Here is a 17,456-nt window from a genome sequence, read left to right on the forward strand (position 1 = left end):
CCACTGTGAGGGCTACTGCCCCAGCTCCCTGGTGGTCCATCCTACACTCAGGGAACCAGTGAGATGCTCTCATCCTGTAAGTCAGGAACCTGTTTTGTGAAGTCAGCTGTGGCCCTGTCTAACCTGTCCTGAGCAGGGGAGGGCTGTGGGGGGCTGTGTGAGCCCAGCGGCAGGAACCTACTACCTCAAATGCCCAGTTTGTACAGACTTCTGCAATATCAAGCTTGGGGCCTAGCACCAGCTAAGTGCTCCATCCTTCCCAACTGGTAAAATGGGTGAAGGCCAAGCTGGACCTCCCAACTCTGCCGGGGACAGGTGCCTGGACAGCTCTGAAAACAGAGACAATCAGGGCCCTTGGATGTGGTGAGGGAAGGCAGAAGGGTGACATAGCTTTTGCTTGCTCCCTCTGCCAGCTTTGCCCAAATCCCTGTGACTGCCCTAATCCACCCTCTCTAATGGAGCCCAAGCCGGCTCAGCCCCCCTTAGCACGAACTTGCTAATCCCTGGGGCTTGGAGCGCACCAGCTGTCTCCAGGATGCACTTTGCTCTCAGTGTCAGAAAGACAAATCCAGGGCCTCAGATGGGGATGGTGGTAAAAGTGTCCATCACCTTGGCCCAAAACCTGAGATGAGGAAGCTCAGGTACCAAGAGCCTCACACGGTGTGTCACTGCTTCAGACCCCAGAGCCAGGAAGGCTTTATGAACCGCCAGAAGAGCAACTCCTTAGGGTTCCATCATCAGATGCAAGAGGCAGGGGTGGCAACTGCAGGGCAAGCCTGCCCTGTCCCCTCCCTCCATCAAAGGCAGTGAGGGTTGCTTGTTTCACACCAACCTGAGTACAAATCCTGATGCTGACACATGTCCACTGTGTGACCTTGGGTGAGTCACTTAACTACTTGAGGTCTCTACTTCCCCAACTGTGAAATGGGCCTGATGGTAGAAGTCTCTTCTTTGTAGGGTTGTGTGTGTGCTACCATTAAAGGTCTGCTTGCTCCTGCCTTCTTCCAGCTCAGCCCTGTTCTCTCTCCTCCTGTTCAGGCGCAATCCTGTTTGCTCAGCCCGTGTTCCTTTCTCACTCCACTCATGGGTTTATTGCAGGGATTTGCAAGGAGAAAGCTGGGAAGTGCCTTAAGCAGCCTGAGCCAAGACACTGGTGGCCAGAAGAGAGGAAGAGTAACAGAAAACAGGTAAGAGACAGAGAGAGAGACAATGAAAGAAAGGGACACTGAGAGAGAGAGAATGAGACTGAGACAGAAAGAGAAGAAAGAGAGAAGGGAGAGGGGTGGGTAGAGAAAGCCGGAGACAGAGATGAGAAATAGAGAGACCAGAAGACAGAAAAGGACAGAGTGTGTATGTCAGACACATACCCAAAGACAGGAAAGAAACAGACCCAGGGAGTAGGAAAGGGAGGGAAAGGAGATGTGGAGAGAGCCAGTCCGGCGCACACGCCTTGCTCAGGACGGGTCTCCGCCCTCAGGGCGGCCTCTCATCCCTTCCCCAGAATCCTTAAATCCTCTCTCCCTCAGGGCTCTCGGCATCTGTCACTGCCCCGTCCTGAACCGACAGCGGCTGGCGCGGGTGAGTGTGGCTACAGAGGGGGCCTGGGTGTGCGCTGGGGGTGGACTCCCAGTAAGAGCGGCCCAGGGCTGTCGGGGAGGGCAGGGGTAGGACTGGAGCCAGTGGTCGAGCAGGGGGGACCCAGGTGATGAGGTTCAGAGGGTGTGAGAGCCAGGTGGCCCGGGAAGGCTGGCCGAGTTGATGCTTCATAACTTCTCCAGCTGACTCGGCCAATATTTATATACTGCGCGCCTCCCCTCTCCCCAAGGCTTGGGGCTCACTCGCCTTTCCGCCGACCCGGGTCCTTCCCCTGCCGGGCGCTCAGAGCGTTCTCCCGTTCTGTTCCCGTCCCCACCCCGTCTTCCTCCCGCAGTCCCCGAGCCGATGGCCGGAATCCTGCCGCTGCTGACGCTGCTGCTGACGCTGGCGCAGGCGGGCGTGGCGGGCGCCGCGGGCTCGGTGCGCCTGGCGGGCGGCCTCACGCTGGGCGGCCTGTTCCCGGTGCACGCGCGGGGCGCGGCGGGCAGAGCGTGCGGGCCGCTGAAGAAGGAGCAGGGAGTGCACAGGCTCGAGGCCATGCTGTACGCGCTGGACCGCGTGAACGCCGACCCCGAGCTGCTGCCCGGGGTGCGCCTGGGCGCGCGGCTGCTCGACACCTGCTCGCGGGACACGTACGCGCTGGAGCAGGCGCTGAGCTTCGTGCAGGCGCTGATCCGTGGCCGCGGCGACGGCGACGAGGCAGCCGTGCGCTGCCCAGGCGGCGTCCCCCCGGTGCGCGCCGCGCCCCCTGAGCGCGTGGTGGCTGTCGTGGGCGCCTCGGCCAGCTCCGTCTCCATCATGGTCGCCAACGTGCTGCGCCTGTTTGCGGTGAGGGCCCGGGGGAGCGCCCGGGTTGCAGCTTCTCTCCCTCGTCCTTGCCATGGGCGTGGCTGAGGTCTGGCCTCCTTGCGAGAATCACTCTAGTTCGCAAAGAAACCTTGTCCCCTGGGCCAGACGCAAGCCTGTCTGGGAAGGTTGTTCGGAATTAAAGCGTCTAGAGTGCCCGGGGTAACTAAGTCGTCCATTAATTGCACTGTAGCCCATGAGCGTTTCTCTGCCTCGTTTTCTCTCATTTTCCCTCTTTCTTTGTCTTTCTTCTTGATTTTCTCTTTCCATCTCCCTGTCTCTCTCTTCCCCTCTCCTTTCCATAACGTCTTCACACTCCACCCTTCCTTTCTGTTTCAGCTTCAAACATCTCTGTCTTCCCTAGACCAGCTCCAGCCCGCTTCTTCCAGAACCTCCCCCTCTCTGACCTTCATACCAGCTCCCACATGCTCCCTTTTATGTGTGTGTGTTTTTTGTTGTTTTCTTTCTTTTTTTTTTTTTGCTCGTGAGTTTTTCTTTAACATGAGGGATACACCCTCTTCTCTGCTAGCCGCCCTCTTCCCAGCCTCCCCAGCCACCGTTCTCCACTCTGCTTTCACACTTACTGCCCGCACTCCTTCTCCTGGATCAGCTCAGCTGTAATCCCTGCTATTAATCACTCTAATGCACACAGATAAACCCAGTTCTAAACAGGCCCCTCCATTAGTCCAGACACAGCCTTCAATCAAATAACCCCTCCCCAGCTCTCCTGCCGGATCTGCCCCTCCTGGCCTCTCTTTGTGGCTGTTCCAGCTTGCCCCCAGCACTGTAACCCCAAACGTCCCTGTCCTGGGTCCTCATTGCCCTCCCTCCCTAGGGTCACTGACCCTCCATTCACAGCCCTGGTGTCCTTCCCCACTCCAGATACCCCAGATCAGCTACGCCTCCACGGCCCCTGAGCTTAGTGACTCCACACGCTATGACTTCTTCTCCCGCGTGGTGCCACCTGACTCCTACCAGGCCCAGGCCATGGTGGACATCGTGCGGGCATTGGGATGGAACTACGTGTCCACGCTGGCCTCCGAGGGCAACTATGGCGAGAGTGGGGTTGACGCCTTTGTGCAGATCTCCCGAGAGGCTGGTGAGCTTGGGGCAGGGGGGTCTGAGGCATGAAGGAGCCTATAGAGGGTCCGTTGGACAGGGCATAAGCAGTGAGGTAGGGCACTGGGTTCATGATGGGGAGCCTGGATGGTGCCCCCTGTGGGGGTCCTTTGGAAGACTCAGCCCCTGCCACAGGCATGAGTGGTGGTGGCCCTGGTGGGTGAATGGGTGGGACCGCAGCTGACTTTGGCATCTCCGACACCCAGGGGGGGTCTGTATTGCCCAGTCCATCAAGATTCCCAGGGAGCCAAAGCCAGGAGAATTCAATAAGGTGATCAGGAGACTCATGGAGACACCAAATGCCCGGGGCATCATCATCTTTGCCAACGAGGATGACATCAGGTGGGACAGATGGCATGTTCAATCACCGTGTTCTTCAGAGGCTGTCCTTGAAGACCCTGCCACCTCTTCTCACATATCCCAGCCACGTACATCCTCCTTTCCCTCTTTCTCACTTCCCCTTACCTTCCTGCCCCCACATACCTTTTCTACTGCCACCTCTCTGCCTGGTGCCCCCAGAAATGAACCAGGCCTGGTCTGGGTGAAGATGCTCCAAACCTAGCCAGGGAAACACGAGAATATATGTCTGTTTCTATAATTAACAGTGGGGGAGAGACTGGTGGGCGCATGTAAGTGCAGAAAATGAGCTGTCAGGGAAGGACTCCCAGGGGTAGGAGGGTATCAGCAGAAGGCCATGAGCCCCAGCAAAAGAAGGTAGGCCCTTCTTAAAGACAGCATGCAGTGGACTATGGTGCACAGAACAAGAGGGCAGGCCTGGGGTCAGAGCCTGGCTGGACAATTTACTACCTGAAAAACCCAGGGCAAGTGTCCTAAACTCCCTACATCCTACGTTTCCTGATAAACAAAGGGTCTGATGAGTGATGCAGAATGGGGTAGATGGAGAGAGAAGAATGGAAAGTGACCAGAGTTAAGTTGGAGGAGGCTCTCCGGCCCTCGCTCACCCCTACCCTATCCTTACCAGGAGGGTCCTGGAGGCTGCACGCCAGGCCAACCTGACCAGCTACTTCCTGTGGGTTGGCTCAGACAGCTGGGGAGCCAAGATCTCACCCATCCTGAACCTGGAGGACGTGGCCGTGGGAGCCATCACCATCCTGCCCAAGAGGGCCTCTATTGATGGTGAGTGGGGGAACGCCCTTCCCCACTGCATCTCCCACCCATATTTATCCTTCCCCATGATCCCCTCTTGGGGGCGCTCATTTTCCCCTTCTATAAAATTGTACCATGATCCAGGGTCCCTTCTAGGATTCCCAGATTCTAGAATTCTGAGATTCTGTGAATACATCCCTCCAAGCAGTGTTTGAATGAATTGGCAGGTGAGGAAATGCACATCCCACTCTACAGGGTGAAGAATTGTTAGGTTTTGTTTGTTTGTTTAGTTTTGTGTTAATTCAATGCCTGTATTCCTGGTTCTGCCAAAGGCACTCTGATTTGAGGGTGACTGTGGGAGGGATAGAAACCAAGGATGTGGGTCGTACTGTCCTGTTGATCAATTAATGAGGCCTTCCTCTCCACCCCTCCTCCACCATCCCGCCTGTGAATATCTGGAAGAATGCAGGAAAGATGGCCACTTTACACTAGGATTGCTCATTTCCCCAAAGGCTAAACTGAACATGCTTTGATGAGGCACTTCGGGGTATTTTATGAAGTGCAGACCCTTGTAAATGCTGAGCCCTGACTCGCAGGGGCTCCCAGCCTTTGGGAGGTGTACACCCACCCTTACACTCTTTCTTTCCCTTAGAATGCATTCAGTTGCAGGCAACAGACTAGACTGAGAGTGGTTTTAGCAATAAAGGCATTTCATTACAAGGCATGAGGTTTCAAAGTAGGGGCAACTTCATGCTTGGGGCAGTGAGTCAATGATGTTCTCAGAGCCCTGAGCTCTGTCTCCCCTTCTGTTCCCCCATCCTCTGTAGTTGCCATATGCCTTCTATTTTTTAAAAGTCAACCTGTTTTTGTTTTTGTTTTTTTAATGAATTTATTTATTTATTTATTTTTGGCTGCGGTCGGTCTTTGTTACTGCGTGCGGACTTTCTCTAGTTGTGGTGAGCGGGGGCTACCCTTCGTTGCGGTGAATGGGCCTCCCATTGCGGTGGCTTCTCTTGTTGCAGAGCACGGGCTCTAGGCATGCGGGCTTCAGTAGTTGTGGCTCGCAGGCTCTAGAGCTCAGGCTCAGTATTTGTGGCACACGGGCTTAGTTGCTCCGCGGCATGTGGTCTTCCTGGACCAGGGCTCGAACTCGTGTTCCCTGCACTGGCAGGCAGATTCTTAACCACTGCGCCACCAGGGAAGTCCCATGTGCCTTCTTGATTGTGGTGTTTTATTCACAAAGTGGCTGCTGAAGCTCCACCCATTACATCTTCATAGCAGCATCCTAACCAGGAAAGAAAAGGCAGCAAAAAATTCTCTCATGTGGTGAGGCTCTGAGCTTGTATCAGGATGCAAATTTACCATGGAGTCCCTAGATGGCTTTGAACTCATTGGCCAGGCCAGAAATTGGTCACATGGGTATCCCCAGCTGCAAAGTGAGCAAGCGGTGAAGGGACACAAGTAGTGAGCTGTGGCTAGCTCAGACTGTTGCCAGCCCCCTCCCTCCTTCCCTGTCTCTCAGGATTTGACCAGTACTTCATGACTCGCTCCCTGGAGAACAACCGCCGGAACATCTGGTTTGCTGAGTTCTGGGAAGAGAATTTTAACTGCAAACTGACCAGCTCAGGTACCCAGTCAGACGATTCCACCCGCAAATGCACAGGTGAGAGCTGCCCAGGGTGGCGAGGGTGGTGAGGGAGAAGGTGGGAGGCCAGGTTGGGCATCTGGGAGCCAGGCACACTTCCTCTGGGCATCCCTAGGACAGGTGAGGAACGCATCGGCCGGGACTCTGCCTACGAGCAGGAAGGGAAGGTGCAGTTTGTGATTGATGCTGTGTACGCCATTGCCCACGCCCTCCACAGCATGCACCAGGCTCTCTGCCCCGGGCACACAGGCCTGTGCCCGGCAATGGAGCCCACCGACGGGCGGACACTGCTGCAGTATATTCGAGCTGTACGTTTCAATGGTGAGTGGGAGCCAGAGCCCCTACGTGAATGAGGGGAAGCCTGCTGGGATGGAGTTCTTGGGACCTGGGCCGACTCAGGATGGAAGGAATGGGAGAGCAGAAGAGTATAGTGGGAGCATCTGGGCCTGAGAGCTGGAGGCTCGAGCCAAGTTCTGGGGAACAGTTTTTAACACTCCTCCTTCTCCAGGCTTCAGTACCTCCTGCTACAGGCTGCAAATTCCAGGTGTTGGGGAACTTCTCTGTGACCCCTTCTGCCTGGATCCCTCAGAGGGTCACACACAACTCTCCTCTCCATTGCACGGAGTTTGTAGTCGTCTGGTCTCTGAGGGCACGCACGGGGCACAGTGCAGACTGTGCAAAGGCACTGCTTACACAGTGGACAGGCAGCCCACTCCGAGTCTCAGGCTTCCGAATGCCTCCCCAGCCAGGCCCTGTGCTGCCTGAGCACAAGGCATGAGTCTGTGCCCCTCCAATACGAGTGGAGGGCCTGACACATGGTCAAGGCTCAGAATAAGGATTTCTGAAAAGGCCCAGATGGACTCAGCTGTGCTTATGGTTTGCTGGGGGGGCTTCGCATTGTGTTCAATTACTATCCTTTAGTAAATTAAGAACTCTCTTCTTCCACCAAATGCTGAGCACCTTTCCTCTGCCAAGCTCTCTGTTAAAGAGCGTGACTTAGGGATTTCCCTGGCGGTCCAGTGGTTAAGACTCTGTGCTTCCACTGCAGGGGACACAGGTTCGATCCCTGGTCAGGGAAATAAGATCCCTCATGCCGATGGCCAAAAAGTTATAAATAAATAAAGAGCATGACTTAATAGCACTCCAGAACAGCTCTGCAAGCTGGTAGAACAAGCTTCTAAAAGAAATAAGGCACGCTGATTGTTCAAATCAGTACCTTTGTAAGTCTGAACTCATCCTCTCGCCTGCGCAGTTAAGCTCTTTCTTATTTCTTTTTAAATTGTGGTAACATGCACATAGCGTAATATTTACTATCTTAACCATTTTTAAGTGTACGGTTTAGTGGTGTACATTGTTGTACAGTCAACCTCTAGAACTCTTTTCACTGTGCAGAACTGAAACTCTGTACTCATTAAACACTAACTCCCCATTTCCCCCTCCCCCAGCATTCTACATTTTGTCTATGAATTTGACTGCTCTAAGTACCTCATATAAGTGGAATCACACAGGATTTGTCCTTTTGTGAGTGGCTTATTTCACTTATCATAATGTTCTCAAGGTTCATCCATGTTGTAGAATGTGTCAGAATTTCCTTCTTTTTTAAGGCTGAATAATATTCCATTGTATGTATAGACCACAATTTGCTTATCCGTTCATCCGTTGATGGACACTTGCGTTTCTTCCGCATTTTAGCTACTGTGAATATGCTGCTGTGAACATAAGTGTACAAATATCTCTTTGAGTCCCTGCTTTCCATTATTTTGGGTATATAGCTAGAAAAGGAATTGCTGGATTGTGTGGTAATTCTGTTTAATTTCTTGAGGAACCACCATATTGTTTTCCACACTGACTGCATCATTTTGCATTCCCACCAGTGAAGTATAGGGTTTCAATGTCTCCATACATTTGCCAACACTTACTTTCTGTTGTTTTGACAGTGGCTATCCTAAGTGGGTGTGAGGTGGTATCTCACTGCGGTTTTGATCCGAATTTCCCTGATGATAGGGGATGCTGAGCACCTTTTCACGTGCTTGCTAAGCTCTTCCTTTGTCCTGGCTGGGCCTTTGATGGGCTCGAGAACCAGCTGAGGATGACAGGCTCTCCTTCCAGGCAGCGCAGGAACCCCTGTGATGTTCAATGAGAACGGGGATGCACCCGGGCGATACGACATCTTCCAGTACCAGGTGACCAATGGCAGTGCGGGCAGTGGCAGCTACCAGGCTGTGGGCCAGTGGGCGGAGACCCTCAGACTGGATGTGAGTGGCACGGGATGAGCTCTGGGCACAGGGAGGCGGACCTACCTTCCTGGATGTGGGAGTCACAGGTCCCGGTGTCCCCTGTGTCCCAGGTGGAAGCCCTGCAGTGGTCGGGAGACCCCCGAGAGGTGCCCGAGTCTCAGTGCAGCCTCCCCTGTGGGCCAGGAGAGCGGAAAAAGATGGTGAAAGGCGTCCCCTGCTGTTGGCACTGTGAGGCCTGCGACGGGTACCGCTTCCAGGTGGACGAGTTCACTTGCGAGGCCTGCCCCGGGGACATGAGGCCCACCCGCAACCACACGGGCTGCCGCCCCACGCCAGTGGTCCGCCTGTCCTGGTCCTCGCCCTGGGCGGCCCCGCCCCTCCTCTTGGCCGTGCTGGGCATCATGGCCACCACCACAGTGGTGGCCACCTTCATGCGGCACAACAACACGCCCATAGTCCGGGCCTCTGGCCGCGAGCTCAGTTACGTCCTCCTCACCGGCATCTTCCTCATCTACACGGTCACCTTCCTCATGGTGGCTGAGCCCGGGGCGGCTGTCTGCGCTGCCCGCAGGCTCTTCCTCGGCCTGGGAACCACCCTCAGCTACTCTGCTTTGCTCACGAAGACCAACCGCATCTACCGCATCTTTGAGCAAGGGAAGCGCTCGGTCACGCCCCCACCCTTCATCAGCCCCACTTCGCAGCTCGTCATCACCTTCAGCTTCACCTCCGTGCAGGTGAGTTCTTGGGCTCCCAGAGTGACGGGGTGGGCAAACGGGATCGGGGCTGGGGGTACGGGCACTGACCTCCACCTTAAAACTCAGAGTCCCGGGCTTCCCTGGTGGCGCAGTGGTTGAGGGTCCTCCTGCCAATGCAGCGGACACGGTTCGTGCCCGGTCCGGAAAGATCCCACATGCCGCGGAGCGGCTGCGCCCGTGAGCCATGGCCTCTGAGCCTGCGCGTCCGGAGCCTGTGCTCCGCAACGGGAGAGGCCACAACAGTGAGAGGCCCGCGTACCGCAAAAAAAAAAAAAAAAAAAAAAAAAAAAAAAAAAAAAAAAAAAAAAATCAGAGTCCCTCTTCTATTTTGGCCTCTGTGTTAAAAAAAAAAAAAGAAAAAGTCCCAGGAGATAGGGCGCTACTATTTCTGTAACTAGAAGAACTCATTTAGGAGCAGCTGTTTCCTTCTGCTTCATCCTTGAAGGAAAATGGATCAGTAAGGTAGGGAGTGCAAGCATCCTGTTATTTTTCTGTAAAACAGTGAAATTATTTTCATAAAGTGAACGTGCTCTTCCATAATTTGGCTCCCAGGGCAAAGAGAATCTGATGAATTTCCCCCAAGCAGAGAATCTGTTTCCATAAAGGCAGTTCCTGCTGCCCAGTCACTGGGTAACTTGGATAAGAGGCACAGGGTCTAATGATACTATGTGGAGTGAAGCATCCAGTTCCATTGATGGCCAGAATTTCATGCTGTATGTGCAGCAAAAGCAGAGTTCCTTTAGGGTTTTCTCTGAGATGGTAATATTACAACATTGGAAATGGCTCCTGTGGTCTGGAAAGCACTGGATGTTTTCTGTGTAAAGGGTGCTAAGAGACAAGTGTGTGTGACATTGTATGACATTGCAGAGCCAGCCCAGTTCTCAGGGCCAGGTGGATGGCCCATGCTCAGCTCATTTGGACACGGCTCACTCTCCACCCCAGGAGAGCCCTTCTTCCTACCCAGCTCTGCATATAACATGGTCATTCCCACCCATGGGCCTCAGTCCATGCAATTCTTCACAACTGGAAGGTGCTGCCATTTTCTGACACATAGCAGGGTCTGAGCGTCCTCTGTCAGGGCCGGAATCTCAGTGCACAGCCCATCCTCAGAAAGCACCTCACTGCTTCCTGCCTGAAACCCCCGTGGCACCTCTTGCCCCAGGATAGAGATGTTTAGACTGCATTCAGTACCCCCATCCGGCTCACCTATGGACTCTCCACATTATACCTCTCTTTCTAGAAATCCCAAATCTTTTCAAAGATGCACACCTTCAACTTTACAAGGTTATTCAGCAATATGATGGATGTGAAATGGTATCTCATTGTTTTAATTTGTCTCTACTTACTAGTGCAGCTAGCCTTTGTACTTTCCTCTTCTGTGATGTGCCTGTGCCTCTTCCTGTGCTTTGCTCACTTTCTATTATTTTGTAGGCTTTTGTTATCTGTACTGGATGCTAATTCTTTTACCAAGTACGTGGGTTGCAAATTCAGTGGGGCGCATTTTGGTTGCTACTCCCGTGTATCATAGGCCTTGGGTTTTAGTTTCTCTTGGGCAACTTTCCCCCCCAGCTAGAGGATTTCTAAGAGGAGCCTCCATGCTTCCTTCCTGGACAGTGGGTGGAGTTTTATTTTAATAGTCCCTTGTTCATGGGGCTGCTGCCTTTGGGAGAATCACAAAAAGGTGTTCCTTCTGGGTGTGCGAATTATTTAAAAAGCATCCTTTCCTCTAGGATCACATGGCCCTACTCCAGGTGCACAGTATGGCACTGAAGTGTTGGCTAGGTTTCAGCCCCACTCCTCCCAAGTCAAGCATCTTGTGCAGTGAACCACCTGGACAAATGTAGGGGACGGCCCTTCCAGGGTCCCACCTTTATGCAGTGTCTTAGTTCCTACTCCCCAGCTTCCCTTGGCTCGAGGTCATGTCTCCCCTCACTGTGAAGGAATTCATACTCCATCTTCTCCTTGTTAGGGCCTGTGTCTGACTCTGACCTCCCTGGCCACCTGGCATCAGTTCACATTCTTACTGCTCTCCATTCAGTGCCTCTATATTTTGAGCCTCACTATGCATTCACACACAATTTCATTATATCTTGTTCAACAGTTCTCTGGATCTGGAGAAGGAAGGGGGTCCTCAGGAACTTGGTTTGCCATATTGCTAGATTAGATAAAGCTAGTGTTTTCTCACCTACAGAATACATGATACTGCCTCCCTGGACGGTTGTGAAGGGAAACATTTCTGCTGGGCCTGGTTCCTAATCAGTGGGACATGAACTGACTCCTCCCCCAAGCTGGCATCATGTCTTCACAACAGATTATGAGGGTTCCCATTCGGTAGATAGAGGAAATGTGATTAGGGTCACCTTTCCAGAGCCCCTGCCTGCAGTCACTGCACCTTGCTGGGCTCAGTAAACGGTGGTGGTAATGGCTGAAATACAGGAAGAGGACATCCAGGGCCCCTTCCCCAATCAGCCCAGATGTCCCCAGCACATACTTCCACTGCAGCCCCTTCTCTCCACCTGCCTGTGTCACAGGCCTTTGCCCAGGCAGTCCCCTCCTGGACAGCCCTCCCCTCTCCACAGTGGCTCTCAGGCCTGAGCATCCCATTCAATAGGCCAGGAGCCTAAAAGCGACCCTAACCTGCTAGAGATCTCAGTTGAGGGTGAGGCTGGGTGTGTCCTTGATACCATGTTGGCTCCTGCAGGTGGTGGGAGTGATGGCCTGGATGGGGGCCCAGCCCCCACACAGTGTGATTGACTATGAAGAGCAGCGGACGGTGGAACCAGAGCAGGCCAGAGGGGTGCTCAAGTGCGACATGTCAGATCTCTCCCTTGTCGGCTGCCTGGGCTACAGCCTCTTGCTCATGGTCACATGCACGGTGTATGCCATCAAGGCCCGTGGCGTGCCTGAGACCTTCAATGAGGCCAAGCCCATTGGCTTCACCATGTACACCACCTGCATCATCTGGCTGGCTTTTGTGCCTATCTTCTTTGGCACTGCCCAGTCAGCTGAAAAGGTAATCTGGGTCCCCCATCAGTTTCATGACCTCGTTTATTTCCTGCCTGTCCACGGAAGGGCTTGATTATTCCAAGAGCTGGGCCACCCATATGAATGCTTGCTTGGTTGGCTGATTAATTCATGTACTCATTTGTCTTTCCAGTCTCCCTCCAGTTGTTCTCTCAGTCCCCTTTCCATTGTTTATTCATTCATTTTTTTCATCCATGCTTCTTCCAACCATCAATTAACTTTATTTTATTCAATTATCTTTTCATATACTTTACATCTGCCAATCCATTCATCTGTCGGTCTATTTGTTTGACAGTCATTTATTCATGTGTACAGTGGAGCGTTTGTTTATTCACCTCCGTCTTCCCTTTGTTTGCCTACTTGCTCCTTTATTCAGGTTTGGTTCATCCATTCTTTTGTACATTTGAAAACATGTTCATTCATTCATTAACATTCTCTAGCACTTTTTAGGCATATGGACCATTTTCCCAGGTGTTGCTCTCTCTGAATGAACCTCTCACTTCCCTTGATCACTTGTCTACTCAGTCCTGTGTCGTTTACCCTTCTTCCTGCCTATACCAGAGCCAAACAGTGACTACCAATTCTTCATGCCACAGGGCCTTTGCTTACACTGCTCTCCTTTATTGAGTGCTCATTCCCAGTCACTTGACTGAAATAGACTCACTTCCAGGCTGTGTGGGGGTGGAGGGCGGGAGAGACCTGGGCTGAGTCCCACCTGGTCCCTTCCTCCGTGGCCTAGATCTACATCCAAACCACCACACTGACTGTGTCCTTAAGCCTGAGTGCATCGGTGTCCCTCGGCATGCTCTATGTACCCAAAACCTACGTCATCCTGTTTCACCCGGAGCAGAATGTGCAGAAGCGGAAACGGAGCCTCAAGACAACATCCACAGTGGCAGCCCCACCCAAGGGCGAAGGCACAGAGGCCCCCAAGTAGCAAGTAAGGAATGAATGGGACAATTGCTCCCCGTCCTCTGTTCTTTTCTTTCCCTTGCTTCATGGTGGAAGCTGTGAAGAGCCCAGATCTGCAGTGAGCAATCAGGGTGGGGAGTCCACAAAGGCCACGGCCACCAAGATGGAGCTGACCTGGACCCACAGGACACCTTTTTCTGTTTTTCTGTGCATGATGGCATCATACTTCCTCACTGCAGACCAGACTTTCTACTCATGGTGGGAAACAGCCACTGAGAGAACCCTACTCTGGAGAGGGACTAAACTTATACTCACTGATTTGAAGTTCAGAGATCATGATGAAGCCCTGGGCTTGGCCCAGTGTGAGTGGATTTCCACCCCTTGATCAACCACCAGAATTTGGGGATTGGGCAGCATGTGAGAATATGTAGACCCCAGAATGAAATTCAGGGTTGGAGTCAGGGAGGAGCAGTTTCCACAAGAGCTCTGTGGGTCTGTATTTTGGACTAACTTGGGCTTGGGTAAATATTTTGCTGGTACAGAGGGATCGAGCCTTGGATGAGAGCCCTGTGAGAGAAGATGGGCCTGCACAGGACAAGGGAATGAGCAGAGGGAACTGGCATGCTCCCATGAGATTATTTGTGACAGGGTCTTTTCCTCGAGATCTTTTCTCCTGGGATCTGGGGGATGTCACACTTAGAGAACTGCTTTTTTTTCCTTTCCCATGTGTATTCCCTTAAATGAACCCTGAACTTTAAGAAAATCAGATACACTTGTGTGGTGGTAGGGGTGTGAGAATAAACTAGCAAGGGTGGTGTTTGCCCTCCTCTGATGCCTGTAAGGGATGGTGTTCACAAGTTCTAGGTTGGGACCAGTGACAGAGAGAGTTGTGTCCATGGCGAAGATTAATTCCAAGTGGAAAACTTAGGATGAACATCAAAACTGTTCTCTTCCAATATTTCCTGGGGAGATCCCCTTCGAAAGGCAAGCATGAGGCATGGGAAGGAAGATGCTTGGACTTCAAATGCATTTTTCATTAATCTTTTTTTAACAAGAAGTTCAGTTTAAGTTAATGGAATTTTATTTCCCTGGGGTAGAATTTAAATTTGTTAAATTGACTTTTTTTATTTATCAGTATGAATTCTCTAGTATCTAATGTCTGGAACTGATTCTGAAGATCAACAACACTTCATACAACATGGAGACTCTTCCTTAGACAGAGTCTCTGCATAATCCATTTTGACCTTGGGACTAGGTGTTTCTGCATTCTTTAATAGGGCTTCTCCTCAGAATAACATTTTTGGTGTACAGATTCTCCTTCCTCACATTTGTTGCATTCCTAGGAATTCTCCACAGTGTGAGCTATGACATTTCATATATTGCTGGATGCTTACCAAAATTCATTATTTCATAAAGGTTAGCTCCTGTGTGGGTTTCCTGATGTACAATGAGGTGTGTTTTCTTACTGATGGCTTTTCCACATTAGTGCTTTGATAGGGTTTTTCTCCTATATTAACTCTTAGAGAACAATGAGCTCTGATCTCCGAATGAAGGTTTTCCTGTATTTATTATTTTCTTGGTGTTTCTCTTGGTATGAATTCTCTGATGTGCCGTGAGTCTTGACTTCTAGTTGAAAACTTTTCCACAGTTTTACATTTTTGTGGTTTTACCCACTCTGAACTCTGTGACTTAGATTTTGGATGATTTCTTAGTAAAAGCTTTTCCACATTTAGAGGTTTTCTCCCCATGTGAAGTTTCAGACTTAGAGTCCTGGTTTCCTGCTGAAGACTTTCATATACTCCCCACATTCATTCAGACTGGTCTCTCTGATGTGGATTCTTTGATGCACAGTGAGTTCTGTCGTCTTCTTCTGGGGCTTCTCACATTCAGTCCACTTGTAGAAGATGCATGCACCATTTTGTGTGCAGTGGGGGCATCCTCTATTGCTAAAGGCATTGTCATATTTAGTACATTTGTGAGATTTCTCTCCTTTCTGAATCCTCTAATGTGTACAAAAAGTCCTGACTCTTGGAAGAGGGCTTTTCCACATTCAGTGTGTACATAATATCTCTACCTTGGATCATTTCTTTGATGTTCAGTGGGGGTTGACAAATCCTTGAAGGTTTTTCCATGCTCTTTGCATGCATAGTTTGCCTTCTCCGATGTCCAATCAATCAATTTGAACCCCTGAAAAAAGTTTTTCCCCCAAATTTGTGGAATTTATAAGGCATTCTGCCTATGTGTTTCATTTTCTGTTGAATAAGAGCCAGGCTATACCTATAGGCTTTCTCACATTCATTGTCCTTGAATGATTTCTCACCAGTATGGATTATATATTCCAGTGAAAACGGGGTTCTGGTTGGAGGCTTTTCCACATTACAGTCACAGTATTTCTCTCCAGTGTGAGTTCTCTAAAGCAGAGTAAGATTACATTTTGTTATAAGCTTTTATTCACCATGTTCAATGTGTTGAGACTTGTACAGGAGGGATTTTTTTATATTACTTATATTCTTATGCATTTTCTCTAGTTTGGTTTTTAGTGGACACATTTATAACATTTATTACAACTTTGTCACATTTATTACATTTTGTGGTCTTTGGAAATTTCTTCCAAATTCATTACATTCATTGTCTCTCACTTTATTCAGTAATTTCTCCGTAAATAAATGTAAATTTTCCCAAACGTTTGACTTGGGTTTTCTGTTCCTTTTATATATAGTTATTGACTTGCAAGACTCCCTGTAAAATGGAATAAAATGATAACTCCAAGTGAATCATTTTATAGAAGGAAACCTCTTCAGGAATACTGTTATATTGACGTCTTTGCCTCTAAATATGAAAAATTCATAAGTGTAAACATTTCCCACCTCTTGGGCTTTGAGGGGAGAAATCTGCTCCAGTGTGGACAGAGCAGAGTACTGAAAGCTATGACAAGTAGGTTGGGAGTTTCAGAGATGACATTTTAATCTGTGGAGGAAAGAGTAGGAATCAAGATGGGCTGCAGCTCTGAAAGGGGAAGACTGAGTGGGAGGATTGGATGGAAAAGGCAAAGAAAGGTAGAGAGAGGCACTAATGTTGATGGGACTGGGTTTGGACGTTTTTAGCCTCATCACTTCATTCATGGATTACTATTGCAAAACTTTAGTCTTTCTGCTTTCTGTATTTTCCCCCCTCTCATCCTACACACCAGTATCAAAATCATCATGCCAGGGCACCAGCTCCCCACACTTATAGGAACATTGCTGTGGGTCCTGCCCTCTCCCAACACCTGCATCAGGCTGTGAGTCATTCTCATATTTACCTGTAGACTCAGAAGCAGAAATTGCAGGAAGGGTGCACTAGTCTAGAGAATCATGGCCTCATGCACTGTTCACTGATATAATCTGACAGATTAAGCATCATTAGGTTATTCTACCAGAGCTCTTGAGTGCTGAATTTACCTGTAGTATCAACTTTCTAGTTTTTTCCCCATTCTGATTTGCTACACAGGGAAAATTTCCAGGATCCGCAGACCTTGTCTTGCCCCTGCCCCTGTATACTTCCTTCACTCAGCTTTCACATCTTGACTTGTACAACACTGAGGTTAAGACATCTTGAGATCAATTCCAGCTCTGCCACTTACTAGATGGGTGACTTTGGGCAAGATAATTAGCCTCTCCCATAGCCAGTCTCCTTAATGATCTCCACAGAGATGCCCAAGCCATTGACCCCATTTACCTACTACTGACCCTCCTAGTCCTACCAATCACTGTCCATGCAGACCCCATTCATTAAGCAAAGTCCTCAGCTGACAAGTCCCATCACCCCTCTCAGACCCACTAGCCCTCTGATTCACTGATCTCCACAGACTGCTCATTCATTGCTGCTCCAACAATTATCATTGGGTATTTCCTCTGTGCTAAGCACCTGGGATACATCAGTCTATAAAATAGACAAGGATTGTCTCCTTCATGGAACTTACATCCTAGTTGTGGAGACAAACAATAAACAATATGTAACACAAATAAATTATGAAATATGTTAGGAGGTGATAAAGTGCTGTGGAAAAAAGAAAACAGAGCAGGATAGGGAGAAAGGGAAAGACTAGAGGGGATGGGCTGCAATTTAAATAAAGTGGTTAGTATAAGCTTCCTTGAGAAGGTGGAACTTGAAGGAAGTGGAGAGTGAGCCATGGAATTATCTGGGGGAAGAAGGGTCTAGTGGATGGAGCGGCCA

General features: G+C 50.4%; 1 protein-coding gene across 1 annotated transcript; it reads left to right on the forward strand.

The window, feature by feature from the left end:
* Positions 1–1,941: 1,941 nt before the first annotated feature.
* GRM6 (glutamate metabotropic receptor 6) lies at positions 1,942–13,266 on the forward strand (the record flags this gene model as incomplete). Its single annotated transcript, XM_082650360.1, has 10 exons — positions 1,942–2,424; positions 3,325–3,541; positions 3,768–3,903; positions 4,544–4,698; positions 6,191–6,331; positions 6,434–6,638; positions 8,427–8,568; positions 8,661–9,284; positions 12,007–12,318; positions 13,069–13,266. The coding sequence occupies 10 exons, from the start codon at positions 1,942–1,944 to the stop codon at positions 13,264–13,266; spliced, it is 2,613 nt and encodes an 870-aa protein (XP_082506486.1).
* Between the last annotated feature and the right edge of the window lie 4,190 nt (positions 13,267–17,456).

Source organism: Grampus griseus (genome assembly GCF_964374135.1).
Source record: "Grampus griseus genome assembly, chromosome: 3".
NCBI lineage: Eukaryota > Metazoa > Chordata > Mammalia > Artiodactyla > Delphinidae > Grampus > Grampus griseus.